The 16,419-nt window shown below is 36.0% G+C and overlaps 1 protein-coding gene across 7 annotated transcripts in view; it reads right to left on the bottom strand.

Annotated features, from left to right (window-relative positions):
- Positions 1-16,419, bottom strand: part of SLC16A7 (solute carrier family 16 member 7) — a 174,901-nt gene that overhangs the window by 66,059 nt on the left and 92,423 nt on the right. For 5 of the 7 annotated variants that reach the window (XM_068559829.1, XM_068559832.1, XM_068559828.1 and 2 more), the window contains 2 exons: positions 7,709-7,840; positions 270-516 (listed from right to left, as the gene is read on the bottom strand). The exons of 1 other annotated variant lie outside the window; for it this stretch is intronic. In XM_068559829.1, the coding sequence (XP_068415930.1) occupies positions 270-486 (217 nt within the window). In that variant the 5' untranslated portion in view covers positions 487-516; positions 7,709-7,840. The remainder of the gene's footprint in view (positions 1-269; positions 517-7,708; positions 7,841-16,419) is intronic. One more of the 7 variants, XM_068559833.1, reaches the window with a different exon arrangement.

The following is a 16,419-nucleotide window of genomic DNA, read 5'->3' as shown; positions in this document are numbered from 1 at the left end:
AAATTCCATAATTTAGTAAATCTTAGTTTGTGCAAAGACATCCTCGTTCAAATAAATACTCTAGTAAGACTCAGAATGAAGTGAATAGTTTAAGATGTTGAATTACTAAAATCACTAAAAATTCAGTCCTAATTATACTTCTGGTTGGTTTTAAGTGAGGATAATATGAAAACAGGGCTTTAATGTACCAAGGCACTACATGTAAAATACTGTGGCATGGAGCAATTGCTTTCTTAAACCAGAATTGTATTTAGTCCAAAGAACCTTACCTCCTGCGTACATAACAGCTAGCATAGTGGATGATATCCATGCTATTTCACTGTAGGTAGCATTGAATATTAGCTGAATTTCTTTGAAGAAAACTGTGACAGCTTTGGGAAATGCATATGAAAATCCAATGGAGATAAAAGCTGCTCCAACCACTACCCAGCCCCATCCTCCATCAGGAGGTGGATGTAGCGGTGGGGAGACTGCTGGGGGTGGCATTTCCACTCCTCTACTTGAAATTCAAGTAACCTGCATTAAAAAAATGAAATAATAGTTTAAGCCATATTTCCATTTTCATAAATCACTCTTGGTAGTTATCAAAATAATATTATTATAATATTTTTATTCTATTAACTACAACTATGTAATTTTTTCATAAATATTTTTTAATACTCTGGTACTCAGAAAGTTATCAGAAAATTAACCAAAAAGTTGGAGTGAGGTATGTAACTTTGTTACGGGTTAAAAATTGAAAGCATTTTGTTTATGGAAACAATTACTCAAAGAGAAGTTGAGAATTCAGATTATACTAAAGTACCAACCAAAGAACAAGAGCTATCTCAATCTGATTTCTAAGACAAATGGAGCTGTCATCACTTAGAATAATTTCTTAATCCAAAACATTTAAGATTTTCTATACAAAGGTTAAAAGGACCTTATATTACATCTGATGAATTTTACAGAATTAAATAGTAAGCATATTTTAGAATTTTTCCACTTAAAAAAAAATTATTTATATATATATTTTTGGCTGCATTGGGTCTTCGTTGCTGTGCACGGGCTTTCTCTAGCTGTGGTGGGTGGGGGCTACTCTTTGTTGCAGCGTGCAGGCTTCTCATTGCGGTGGCTTCTCCTGTTGTGGAGTGCGGGCTCTAGGGGCACGGGCTTCAGTAGTTGTGGCATGTGGGCTCAGTAGTTGTGGCTCGTGGGCTCTAGAGCTCAGGCTCAGTAGTTGTGGCGCACGGGCTTAGTTGCTCCGCGGCATGTGGGATCTTCCCGGACCAGGGCTCAAACCCGTGTCCCCTGCATTGGCAGGCGGATTCTCAACCACTGAGCCACCAGGGAAGTCCTCCACTTTTAATAATTGACAATACTTAAAGACATTTTAGCAGAGATCGATTTTCTAAAATTATAGGGTTAGAAATTGTGTGATTCTAATGAATTAATTTTAATGCACTTCCAAAACTGGTGATACCTATCATTTTATGAATGACACATTTTATGAATTCTTCGTAGCAATGATATGCTCCCAATCAAATGGATGGTATGTTATTTTTATTCAAAGAAAGGGACTTTCTTTTTGGATATGCCTAGGAACACTTAACTGCTAGCTTTATGGTATAGAGCACCCACTCTCTTGTGGAAGAAATGATCACATATAGCTTAATACAACTGAAATTAAATTACAAAAATCTTGGTTCCCTAACATCAATGTTTCTTTGTAGAGCGATGCTGCTTGCTTGGCCTTTAGCTGTAATCGCCAATATTTCTCAGCATCTTCCTTTTACTACTCTCATTCCATTTGTGAATATTTTTCAATTGGAATGTAGAGGAAAAAGGAAACGCTTGTCTGTTGGTAAGACAATATAGAAAATAAGCAAATAAAAGCTAAATTTGCCACTAATTCAGGAAACCTACCAAAAAACTAAACAGGTATCTATGAACAGACACAGAGGTTTAATTTTTGTTTGATGTCAAACTGTATCTAAGATATTTTTGGTGATCTTCTATATGCACCTTCCAGATTTTGAGTGAAAACATTCTTTAAAGTTTTCTAATTTGTCCATAGTTCTACCCAAGGACTTTGCCTTCAGAAACTCATATAGGCAAAATGATAAAAATGAAACTTAAAATAGGTAGAGCACTGTTTCCCTAGAATAAATACTATGATGATGAGTATTAGAATGGAAGTAACAATATGGACAATTATTACCTTCACTCTTTTTCTGAATGTTAATTTTGGCAAATATACTTAAGCCTTTTTAACATAATATTTTACAGTATTTCATAGATGGAGGGAAATCGATGTAATCTGCGATTAACAGATAACAGGGCTGAAGATTAAAATGCTTATTTTACATTATGTGAGTCAGGCGTATCTGCAAGGAAGTTCTCAGACATTCAGCTTTAATCACATTTTTTTTCTTGAGTTTTTTCAGCTCTATTGAGGTATAATTGACAAATAAAAGTGTAATATATTAATGTGTAACATGATTTGATATACATATACATTATGAAAGGATTCCCACAATCAAGTTAATCAATACATCTGTCACCCCACATATTTACTTTTTTTGGTATGAACACTTTATATTCTACTTTCTTAGCAAATCTCAATTATACAGCACAATATTATCAACTATAGTTACCATATTACACATTAGATCTTGAGAACTTATTCATCTTATAACTGAAAGTTTGTACACTTTTACCATCCTCTCTCCATCTCTACAGTGGTATTATGTAGAATTTGTCTTTCTCTGTCTAGCTTATTTCACTTAGCATAATGCTCTCCAGTTTCATCCATGTTGTCCCAAATGGAAGGATTTCATCATTTTTTAAAGCTGAATAATATTTCATTGTGTGTGTGTGTGTGTGTGTGTGTGTGTGTGTATACATTTCTTTATCCATTCATCTGTCAATGGACACTTAGGTTGTTTCCATATCTTGGCTACTGTGAGTAATGCTTCAGTGAACATGGGAATACAGATATCTCTTCGAGATAATGATTCCCTTTCCTTTGTATATGTACCCAGAAGTAGAACTGCTCAATCATATGGTAGTTCTATCTTTAATTTTTTGAAGAACCTCCAAACTTTTTTCCATAGAGGCTGAAACAATTTACACTCCCACCAACAGCATAAAAGGCTTCTGTTTTCTCTACATTCTTGCCAGTATTTGCTATTGCTTGTCTTTTTGATAATAGCCATTCTAACAGGTATGAGGTAATATCTCATTTTGGTTTTGACTTTCATTTCCCTAATGATTAGTGACGTTAAGCACCTTTTCATGTACCTGTTGGCCTTTTATATATCTCGTTTAGAAAAATATCTATTCAGGTCCTTTGCCCATTTTAAAATTGGGTTATTTGTGTTTTTTGCTATTGAGTTGTATGAGTTCCTTGTATATTTTAGATATTAACCTCTTATTGGATATGTGGTTTACAGTATTTTTTCCCATTTCATAGGCTGCCTTTTCATTTTGTGGACAATTTGCTGTGCAGAAAGTTTTTAGTTTAGTTTTCGTTTAGTAGTCTCACTTGTTTATTTTTGCGTTTGTTGCCTTTGCTTTTTGATGTTAAATCCAAAAAAATCATCACCAAGGCCAATGTCAAGAAGCTTACCCGCTATATTTTCTTCTAGGAATTTTATGGTTTCAGGTCATGTTCAAGTCTTTAATCCATTTTGAGTTGATTTTTGTGTATAGTGTAAGATGGGGGTTCAGTTTCATTCTTTTGCATGTGGATATCCAATTTTCCCAGCACCATTTATTTAAGACACTATCTTTTCCCCATTGTATATTCTTGGCACCTTTGTCAAAAATTAATTGACAAAATACATGGATTTATTTTTTGGCTCTCTATTCTGTTTCACTGATCTATGTGTCTGTTTTTATAACGATACCACACTGTTTTTATTAGTTTGGTAATAGAGTTGGAAATCAGGAAGTGTGATACCTCCAGCTTTGCTGTTCTTTCTCAAGATTGCTTGGCTACTCGGGGCCTTTTGTGGTTCCATACGAACTTTAGGATTGATTGTTCTATTTCTGCAAAAAATGTCATTGGAATTTTGATAAGGATTGCATTGAATCTGTAGATTGCTTTGGGTAGTATGAACATTTTAACAATATTAATTCTTCCAATCAGTGAGCACGGAATATCCTTCCATTTATTTCTGTCTTCTTCAATTTCTCTCATCAGTGTTATAATTTTCAGTGTATAGATCTTTCACCTATTTGGTTAAATGTATTCTTAAGTATTTTATTTTTTCTGATGCTATTGTAAATGAAATTTTTTTCTTAATTTCTCTCTCCAATAATTCATTGTTAGTGCTTAGAAACACAATTGATTTTTGTATATTGGTTTTGTATCCTGCAACTTTACTGAATTTGTTGATTAGTTCTAGCTGTTTTTTGGTGGAGTCCTTAGGGTTTTCTATAATATAAGGTCAAGTCATCTGCAAACAGACAATTTTACTTCTTCCATTTAAATTTGGATGTTGATTTCTTTTTCTTGCCTAATTGCTCTGACTAGGATTTCGAGTACTTAATCACCATTTGTTTGTCCTGATCTCATTAACTGATACTTATAGTTCTGGATTTTCCTTCCAGTTTAATGCTGAACCAAGGAATGGAATGATCCTGGCATAGGTTTTTGGCATATCTATTGGCTTCTTCTATTGCCTTCTTTTATTTCTCCTTTTGGATAATTGTGGTAAAGTTTCTATTCTACTTTTGAATTAGATCAACAATTACATTTTATTTTATTTTATTCACTTTATAACACTGATATAGTTATAAAGCAAGAATCAGCAAACATTTCCTGTAATGGGTGAGATAATAAATATTTTAGGCTCTGAAGGCTGTATGGTCTCTCTCATAACTACACATCTTAATAATTTTAGTGCAAAAGCAGCCACAGACAATACTAAAAAAAAAAAAATGGGTGTGGCTGTTCCAATAAACTTTTATTTACAAGTTAGACCAAGGCTTATAGTTTGCTGATCCCTGTAATAGAATACCATTAGAAAACCAAGAAAAGAAAGAAATTGTACATAATCACACTATCCTTACACAATATTATTAGTAATTTTGCATATCTCTTTTCATTATTTTTCTATATTCCTATATTTGTGATGAATTTAAATAATATTGTGATCATATAGATTGTATAGATCTAATTGTGTATACTCCTTTTTCAATATTATTTTTTATTAATTGTCTTTAAGTTCTTTTTTTTTTTTTTTTTGGTTAGATAGGTGGCGTATTCCAATTTTTACAAAATATGGAAAATGCAAAAGTATAAACCAGAATAAAATACTATCAAATAAAATCTTCAGTTGCCACCATGGTTTACAGAGAAAGTATCCTCTCCCTCCCGTTTTTTCTTTTTATATCTATTTACACCTGTTTTTATACCCATACATTTAGAAGTGCTGTTTGGAAAGCCACCTCAAATTATTGTTTCAGAATTTGGGGTAGAAATGACAAAGGCATCTACCATTTTATTAGGGACTGTGAATAGAAATGTTGTATAATTTTAAAAGTTTTAAATGGTAGAGGGAAGGCAAATCCATTTTATTTTTCCAAGAAGATACAATAAAAGCAAGATAAGTTACTTCTCTCTGACTACATACACACAGACAATATGGCTCTAGATATAGTGACATTAACTAGATGGAATAGTTTCAAAAGTTCAAATTGCTTGTCTCTTACCTTACTGATTTAAATGTATTATAATCTAATTAACCTATAACCTAATCTATAGGTATACAAAAATGAATAAAGGGATCTCTGACTCAAATATTGAGTACTTATGCTAAGTGCTTATTAAATATTTATTTGCTCAGTTAAATTTCCACAAAAGCCCTATAAGATGCTGTCCCTATCTTTTAAATAATACTAAAGCTCAGGAAATGTTAGAAACTAGACCCAAGTAAAACAATAATGTCAGGGACTGGATTTCACTAATCACTGCTGACTCTTAAAATTACATAAATAGAATTAGAAATAATACTCTTGGTTAATGTATTTAGAAGAGGAAACAAGCAAAAAAAAAAAACCTAGGTATTTTTTATTATGTCCTCTCTGCATATCTAAAATATTCTTATGGGTCAAAAGAGTCAAAGATGATTTTCAAGACTGTAAGAAAATAACTTGAAAAATTCTCTCCATGGATACATTTATATGTTAGAAACCTACCCAAAATGTCAGGAAAACTATAGCATTATGGTCAAATGAAAAGCTTTCACCACAGACAAATAATGCGCACAGTGTAGATCCTATTCAAAAATGGACACATCAGAGCAGGGACACTCTGTAAGCTCATTAATATTCTACAGATGCCAATTGTTCAGATCGATCCAAAACACCGTACCCTGTCAAAGAATGATTTTGAAAAGATTTGAATGTCTTCAGAATGTTTATGGTCTGCTTTTGTAATCATTTTTGCTTTATTGGAAACAACAAAAATTTGTCTATCTATATCTATCTATCTATCTACGTATCATCTATCTATGTAATTTGGTTTCTCTTTGGTCATCAGTTAATCCAACATGATGGATTTACAGCATATGAGCACTGGAAATAGCATCTTTTAAAAAGTATAATACTTAAGGAAGACAGAGAAGGAAAGAGACAGATTGTAAGTATTGGTTAAACCAGCTGAAAATAGCACTCGGTCTTTGAAAGTTGTCTAAATAATCTGAATTTATATACTATTGAATTTTGTTACTATATTTTTAAAGTAGTCAAATTTCTTATTGTGTGGAAATCAAATAAATCTAGAATAATACTAAAGAAATACCAAATGGCACTTGTAAGGGGTGAACTACTTTTTGTTGTATTATCAGAGTGTAAAAACTACCATGAGGTTTAAAGTCCTCATTCTGCAATTTTCCCACTTGCATAAAGGAATCTAAAACATCTTTCATTATTAATTTATGATTTTAAACTATTGTAGCTTTTATCACCTCTATATTCTAGAGCAAACACTTAGAAATACAACTGGATGATTTATTTTTCAGTCATTTCACAAATCATAAATAACATTTCTAAATAATCTTAAATCCATTATTTTAAAATCATTATATCAATATAAATATTGAAGTTTACTAATATTCAAATCATGTTATTACTATTAATATTGAAATTTACTAACAAGCCAGGTTAATGTTGGAATTTCCATTTTATAGACAGAAATCTATGCTCATAGAAAAGTGAAGTGCCCTTTAAAAAAGCATTATATGATGGAGTTATTTTGTCCTCAATACTTTGTTTTTTGTATTATTTTTTCATAGTTCACCAGTTTATCTCAGTATATGATCTTTTATACTCTTTCTCCGGCATATTTACTTGATTTTAATTATAATTGCATCCTCCTGGTTGCAAGTCACCACTCAGATACCTCTTCACTTCCTTATCTCCAGCTGTCTTGTTTCTTCCATTTAAATTGATATCTTATGCTCTCTTAGCTGAATCATTGCAAAGTTGACAAAAATCAATTAACCCTTGAAAAATTCCACTTCCAAGATTATCACCTGTTCATTATTAACAACTCTTGAGTTAACCAATAGTTCAGACCCAATTCATATACACTCATTGGCCTCATGTTATTTTCCTGTGCACAATTCTGTAATATTTTATACAACTTATGGCTGTCGTGTCTTGTTCCTTTTATTTGTGGGCATAATCAAGAAAAACATAGTGAAAAGTATAATTTTACCTGTTGACAGATGCTCGCTTGAACAGATTTCTTTGGATTCTGTGTGATATTGTTAAGCTTTGTCACTATTGCTTGAAGTGTGATATTTGAAGGCAATACAAAGGAAGAGAGGTAGAGCAGACTCTGGATTATCTAAAGAAATAGAAAAACAGGGGATACATGTATAACTGAGGTCCAGAAGCCTCATTAGAGTCACTACCTTTAATTCATCCAATAAATTTTGACCCTGTTTTAATAATTAACAAAATTGAATATATATATAAATATATATGTGCATATATATTTGTCAATCTATTGATAGAATTATTAGGTATGAACAAAATGATGAAATGTGTACAGGAGAAAAAAAATTAGAAGTATGAAATGAAGATTAGTTTTTTTTAAAATAAATAATGGTAAATTACATATCTACCATTGTGAGAAGGAAATTTATTGGCATTCATTAGCTGTCACTCAAATAATTCCCTATACTCATTTAAATAATTTGCTCTAAAATTCAACTAAATAAAATATCTATTGACAATGAAAATAAATATAAAATTTAAAAGAGAATTATTAGAAATACTATCAATAATATACATGTCTTACAATGAGACACATTGAGTTATGAAAATGAAACAAAAAGTATTTTAGAAATCTTATGATTTAGAAATCAAATGTCCTAATCAGATCTGGGTGATAGATGAATATGCTAATAAATCTCCCTAATACATCAAATGCCTTTATTTCAACTTAAATCTGGTACTGAGTATATAGATGCTAGTACTTAGGGTTTATTTTGCTTGGGTCAAGCATTCTTTGCCTAGATCAAAGCTAAGGAAAAATTAACTCTGTCAGTTAAATACCCAGTTGCCTGCCTTGCATCCAGGGCCACCTATACTAAAGTGTTGAAGGCGATGCAACCACCAGGCCAAATGAGGTTTGTATGAGAGGATGAGGAAAGTCTGTGATCTAGTTGCTTAGTCAGTGAGAAACTGAGGGTGGGTATTAGAATGAAGATTAGTAGTGGAATTAGAAAGTCATGGATAAAATCTGAGAAATAGATAAGGCCAGAATTAAAGTTTTAACTTACGCTAGGAATGGAGAGTTCACACTCAGTAGGTCTCCTACATCTGGGATAACAGCAGGGAGAAGAGGCTTACATCTGCTCTGGACCTACCAAGAGGCTTGGGAGCCTTTGTGACTTTTTTAAGCCGAGTAATTCAAGGGTGGCAGCTCCACCCTACCACAAGTAACCGGCCCATCCAAATGCAGAAAACCCTTCATATATTTGGAGGAAATATATTTTCTGTCAGTTTCCTCTGGCAGAGAGAGCTGCCTGGAGTTTAGGGCAAAGCCTCAGAGGAAAGCCTCAGGCATTCCTGACAACTGGGCTCTGACCCTCCATCTATGCTTAATTATCATCATGGTTCATGGAGGTCAGCACAGGGGCCAGAACAAGAGAACATGACAAGGCCACATTTTAAATGCTCACCAACATTTCTACAAAATTGTCACAGAGCTTTAACCTGACTGGTCTAGTTTCCTTCAGAAAGACCAACCCGTATCCAGAGGTTTTTTCAACAAATTGGCCAATAATCCAGGAATCCTCTGTGATAGTTATAACTATATTTATCTATTTGACATCTCTTTCTCAATACTTATTAAACTATCATATTTTTATACACATTTAAGCAAATAAACTCGGACAGTGCATATATTGGTCCTTAGTTTTACAAATGAAAGTCAGTGTTTTAAAATTTGTGTGTCTGATGAAAAAACCAATAGAAGAAACAACAATCCTTAATATAGGAAAGCTTTCCTTTAATTCAGGAAAAAAACTATTTTGGAGACTGAGTCCAGGTAGGCATAAAGCTTAAAGCTTATTCTCCCCTACAAAAGCAGTGTTAATTACTATAGCTAGAAGCTGGGCTGTGGTATCAGCTATCAATAGTTTGGTTTCTTAGCAATTCACATATATGCCACATGTTTTATGATGGGTTTTACTTATAACAGGGAGCTTAAAACATGCTTTAGAGCTTTCAGTTTTTTTAAAAGATTCCATTAGTTATCATAATCCCACGAACTAAGAGGAAGTGGTATTTTTAATCACATTTATAGATAAGAGCATAAGGAATCGGAGGTACGAAGTGACTTTTCTGAAGTGTAATATTCAGTAAGTGATCACACTGATACCATGACTAATATCTTTCTGTTAGGCCCATTGTTACTGATTCCACCTTAACACACCAACTTGGAGGCTGCTCTTTCTGCTTATAAATATACTCCTTCTGTTTTATTTTTATGGTGAATTCCCAAATTTCTATTCTTGCACATATCCTTGTCTGTCTTGTCCATCAGAATTCAAATACCTGTTCTTTGGAATACTAAACGCCAACTATCCTTCAAAGTCTTTAGAAAATGGATCGTTATTCCAGCTTATTTACATATCCTTTCTATAACGTTTTTGAGTATATAGACTATAATATATCATTGTTGTTAACAAAAAGGTGGCTTGGTGACTCCTGAAAACATCTGTCTACTTCAAGTGTTTTTCAAAAACTTTATGTGGTAGGATGTGCTGAAGCCCAAGAATTGCGCCTTCCCTTCTAGAAATCAATATGGGTTGATTAATCTATGGAGAAGAAGGTGTAGGACAAAGGAGTAAAGTAACTATTGAAGTGATGGTCAATGCTTAGATCCTAGTGCTATATTCAAGGCCCTTTTCTCATTCAGTTGTACAGAATATCAGAATGTGCCTTTATATACTTCGTGAATAATAATTCTTCAACTTCCTAAATCTAACCAGGCTGTATCAATTTTTTTTTTTAAATTTATTTATGGCTGTGTTGGGTCTTCATTTCTGTGCAAGGGCTTTCTCTAGTTGTGGCAAGTGGGGGCCACTCTTCATCGCGGTGCGCTGGCCTCTCACTATCGCGGCCTCTCTTGTTGTGGAGCACAGGCTCCAGAGGCGCAGGCTCAGTAATTGTGGCTCACGGGCCCAGTTGCACTGCGGCATGTGGGATCCTCCCAGACCAGGGCTCGAACCCGTGTCCCTTGCATTGGCAGGCAGATTCTCAACCACTGCGCCACCAGGGAAGCCCCAGGCTGTATCAATTTTATGAACCCTTATCAACAGTCTAAGCAATCCAGAAGTTTATGCTTCAAAATAGCCCAGAAATAATGTACTTAGCAAACTAAGTCCCAAATTAAATCAATAGATGTTTGGAGACTATTGCCTTCACTATAAATTCTTTTAGTTAGCCTATAGATAAAGCATGAGTTGTTCTTCACATCCTACCTATAAAGTGAACTATGTTTTCACCTATAGGAATTAGTACGTTCCTTAGAGAATAATGAACTGGTCTTTTTGCTCTCCATTCCCTCTTTCTTATACAAAGGATACAGTAACATCAAATTAATGTACAATGTTTAAATGGTGACAACTCACTCAGTTTTATAACGGGAATTAAACTGAACGAAATCTTTTCTTTTCCAACATGTAATTGAATTAAAATTGGAATCTAATCCTGGGAGGTTATTTTATTCTTCAAAGTGGGCCACCTTTTACATCCTACCGACTGATTTACTTTGACAACTAGACAGCAGAGATATCAATAGTGCATAGCCCCCAAAATGTCAGTAACACAAAACCTATTTTTAGGTGTAAACTAGTACTGTAGTTAAAGGATTCTGAGAATGCTAACTGATAACAAGGGTCAAACTAACTAAAGATGTTTTTGTAATGGGAGAATTAGACAAAATAATATGAACCAGCACCTAATTATTTATGAAGACTTGGATGAATATCCCGTATCAGACAATTCCTCTGATTTATACTATACTTTTAGAATTGTGTAAAAGCAGTTGTAGTGAGCTGAATAGTGGCCCTCAAAAAGGTATGTCCATGTCCTAATTTCCAGGACCTGTAATACACCTTATGTGATCCTATAGACTGAATGCTTATATTCCACCCCCACCCCCCCAAAAATTCATACGTTGATACCTAATGATACTTGAAGGTGGGGCCTTTGGGAGGCAATTAGGTCATCAGAGTGAAGCCCTCATGAATGGGATTAGTGCCTTTGTAAATGAGACCCCAGAGAGCTCCCTTGCCCCTTCCACCAACTGAGGATACATTGAAAGACGGATGTCTAAAAATAAGGAAGAGGACCCAACCAGACACTGAATCTGCTGGCACCTTGATCTTGGACTTCCCAACCCCCATAACTGTGAGAACTACATTTCTGTTATTTATAAGTCACCTAGTCTATAGTATTCTGTTATAGCGTCCCTAACAGATTAAGATAAAAGTTGGTACTGGGAATGGGGTGCTGTTACAGCAAATACCTAAGAATGTGGAAATGGCTTTGGAACTGGGTAACGGGTAGAAGCTGGAGAAGTTCTGAGGTGCATGCTAGAAAAAGGCTACGGCCATAAGTGGACCGATCATTAAGGGCAATTCTGGTGAGAGCCAAGAAAGGAAAGAGGAGAGCTATAGAGAAAACCTCAGCTTTCCTAAGTAATCCTGAACAGAATATTGGTAGAACTATAGAGGGTAAAGGTCATTCTGATGAGGTCTCAGACGGAAATGAGGAATATGTTACAGGATAATGGGGGAAAGGCGATCTTCATTATAAAGAGGCAAAAAACTTGGCTGAACTGTGTTCATCTTCGAGTTCTAGTGTCGAACTGTGAGTAATGAAATTGGATATTTAGCTGAAGCTATTTCTAAGCAAAGCATTGAAGGAGTGTCCTTGGTTCCTCCTGACGCCTTACAGTAAAATGAGAGAAGAGAGAAATGACAAAAGGACAGAATTGTTAATCAGAGGTTAAAGATTTGAACAACTCTCAGCCCATCCATATTGAACAGAATGAGCATATATGATTGGAAGAAATTCAGTGTATGGACAAAATACCATTTGATAAGATTAGTCGGCCATCTCAGCAGAAGCAGGAGCTATTGTGGAAAACAATGGAAGAATAACCCCAAAGATAATTCAGAAATCATCAGGGCTGCCCCTCCCATCACAGGCCCAGAGTAAAAGGGCTCCAAGGGCACAGTGAATTCAAAGGAGGGGCTGCCTGAACCTATGGGACATTGGGGTATGCTGCCAGGTGCTGCCTCACAACATGGGCTCTGCTCTCCGCACTCCAGCTCTGTGCTCCTTGGCTGCCTCAGGTGCAGATCCAATGGGCTGTGGTTTGGTGTCATGGTGGCCACCCCTATGGAGGACACAGGCGGCAAACGTTGGCAGTGTCCACACTCCCCCCATCATCTCTGCCAGTGTGTAGAGTGCAAGAGCCATGGGGGCGTAGCTGAATCCACCTAGATTCCAAAAGATGCCTGGCAGAGCTCTCACTCAGGGAGAGCTATGGGTACAAGAGCCCATCCTGCAGGGGCAGAGCCCAGGCAGAGAACTGCAGGGGTGGGGCTACTACAGAAAGCCCCAACTAGGGTGATGCCCAGTGTACCCTGGGGACGGAGCTGTTCTTAAGATCATTGGAATGCAGTTCCATACCCAGGAGAGTCATAGCCAGGGAACTAAGACCCGTGAGTGCTGCGTGGGTGAGACTGAAGCCCCAGTGGGTCCAGAAGGTAGAGCATCCAGACAAAGATCATTCTTGATCTTTAAGGTTTAATGTTGGAATTTGAACTTACTTGGGACCTGTTACCCCTTTCTACTCTCCCATTTCTCCCTTTTGGAATGGGAATGTCTCTCCTATGCCTGTCTCACCATTATATTTGGAAAATTTCACAGGTTCACAGATGGAGAGGAATTTGCCTCAGAATCAACCATACATTAAGTCTCACCCATATCTGATTTAGATGACACAAATGAGACTTTGGACTTCAGAATCTGAGTTGAATCTGGAACAAGTTAAGATCTTTGGGACTATTGGGATGGAATGAATATATTTTGTGTGTGCAAAGGACATGAATTTTAGAAGACCAGATAGGGAATGCTACAGACTGAAAATGTTTGTGTCCCCTCCCCCCCCCCCCACCAAATTCATAAATTGATACATAATCCCCAGTGTGATAATATTTGGAGGTGGGGCCTTTGGAAGGCAATTAGGTCATGAGGGTGAAGCCCTCATGAATGGGATTATTGCCCTTATGAAAGAGGCCCAAGAAAGCTCCCTTCTGCCATGTGAGGACATGAGAAGGTAGCCACTTATGAACCAGGAAGCCGGTCCTCACCAGACACCGAATTTGCTAGCACCTTAATCTTGGACTTGCAAGCCTCCGGAAAGCCACTCAGTCTATGGTGTTTTGTTATAGCAGCGCAGAGGGCAAAAGACGTGATTAAAGTAAGGATCTTAAGAGAGGAGTTTATCCTGGGTTATCCAGGTGGTCCCTAAATGCCATGTATTCTTATGAGAGAGGCAAAGGGAGTTTAGAGACAGACACACAGAAGGGAAGGCACAGAAGGTAGGCAGTGATATGAAAATGAGGCAGAGCAGAAAGTGATGCAGCCACAAGCCACAGAATGTTGACTGGTGCCCAGCAGCTAGGAAACGCGTGGAGCAAATTCTCCCCTAGAGCCTCTTTAACGAGTGTGGTCCTGCTGACACCTTGTGAAGTGTGAGAATAAGTATCTACTGTTTTAAGCCACCAAGTTCGTAGTAATTTGTTACAGCTGCCCTAGGAAACTAACACAGCAGTAGTGATGACATCGTTTATGAAAGTCATGCACCCAGCAATTCCAAAGATGTCTCTCTTACAAGCACTTTCTCACAACTCTGCAAAGAAACATGTACAGGATGTGCAGGGGAACATCATTTATAACTGTGGCAAACTGAAAGTCACTAGGAAAATGGGTAAATTGCTGCACATCCATAATAAAGTACTACACCACTGTAAAAGGAATGAAGTAGATCTATATGCACTGATATATAATATCGTTAAAAGTATAACAAACGCAATAACAGCAAACTATAAAAAATATGATTCCATTTATTTTAAATACACACATGAAGACTTACTTAGGTCTATATATTTCTATTTGCATACCAGTTATCTAGAACAATACTTGAAAAGCTGTTAATAGGTGACTTTGGAAAGTAGTTATATATTTTTGAAATGTTTAGCTACATAATAAGTATATCTTATTTTTCTTTTCAAAACTTTACAAAAATGCTGAAACACAAAACTTTATTATGCAAATATAAATATATCCCCTTAGTTGTTAACTTGGTTGTGAGTTGTAGCAGGTACTTCTATTTGTATTTTACATAGGATTTTCATAATTTTTTTCTACTGCTTTTTTTCCTGCTAGCTAAATTTTAATCAAATAAGGTAAAAAAGGAATTGGCCCCTGCTTACAGATCTTATGGAGTAGCTCTCACAGTGTGGCCCCCCCGTTGAGCAGCATAATCATAAGCTGGTACCTTTTTAGAAAGGTAGATTCTGGGGTACGACCTCAGATTTACTGAATGAAGCTCTGGAAGTGAGACCCAGCAAACTGTAGTTTAGTAAGTCCTCCAGGTGATTCTGATGCCCACTAATGTTTAAAAGTTGCTGGTCTACGCTCTTCCTCCAACACACCTACAAGTGTTGGCTGCAATAAATGTAATAAACTCTCTGTAGTTCTTGAGCCATCACGGTCTATTGACTCCTCTGCCTACCGAACGGCTGTAGCTACCTGGGAACCATTGCTCTTTTCAGAATCCTGAACATATTCAGTTCCATCTATGACATATCACTTTGTCAGCTGTAGCCTCATGATTCTATGACCGCTGCCCCTTATGTCTCTTGAATAATCATGTTTATGGTATGGGAAAACTAAAGACAACCTAAAGACCCAAATTTGGAAAGTGAGTGAATATATTATGGTCATCCACTTGATAAACCATTATACGTACATTAAGTGATAATTATGAAAATTATAATGATAACATTGGAAATATTTATTATATAATATTTAATGAAAAGCTCATATGTCTGCAAAATTCAAAATATGTGACAAAAATGATACATAAAGAGAAAAAAAATAGGACATAGTAAAAGGGTGAGGATTGTAGAAAAATTGTATGTCTCTATTCAAATTTGGGATAATACTATTATAATCTCTTTTTTTTTGATTTATCACATTGCATACTTTATTCATTTATTTATTTTTCGCTGTGTTGGGTTTTTGTTGCTGCGCGTGGGCTTCCTCTACTTGTGGCGAGTGGGGGCTACTCTTTGTTGCGGTGCGCCGGCTTCTCATTGCGGTGGCTTCTCTTGTTTGTTGCAGAGCATGGGCTCTAGGCGCGCGGACTTCAGTAGTTGTGGCACATGGGCTCAGTAGTTGTGGCTCGCGGGCTCTAGAGCGCAGGCTCAGTAGTTGTGGTGCACGGGCTTAGTTGCTCCATGGCATGTGGGATCTTCCCGTACCAGGGCTCGAACCCGTGTCCCCTGCATTGGCAGGTGGATTCTTAACCACTGCACCACCAGGGAAGTCCCCTGTAATATCCTGATATGTAAAATACTTTAAGTTAATATTATACATTTAATGATTTGCCCTAGTTTGGGGTTTTATAACTACTTTGAAAAATATTTTAATTTTAACTAGTCTACGACCATTTCAAAAATGTAAGGTTATGTAGTGAAATTGGAAGCTGTATTTTATTTAAAGATCTCACCTCCATTTTTTAAGTTCCCTTTTTGTTTGTTTTATGTCATTTTGTTTTTAGTTATGCCTAAATGAGATTACGAGGCTCTTGCATAAGTGTAAAGACTATAC

The sequence above is a fragment of the Eschrichtius robustus genome, chromosome 13, assembly GCF_028021215.1.
Source record: "Eschrichtius robustus isolate mEscRob2 chromosome 13, mEscRob2.pri, whole genome shotgun sequence".
Taxonomy (NCBI): Eukaryota; Metazoa; Chordata; class Mammalia; order Artiodactyla; family Eschrichtiidae; genus Eschrichtius; species Eschrichtius robustus.
The sequence above is the reverse complement of the archived record's forward strand: the minus strand, read 5'-3'. Positions and strand labels throughout refer to the sequence as shown.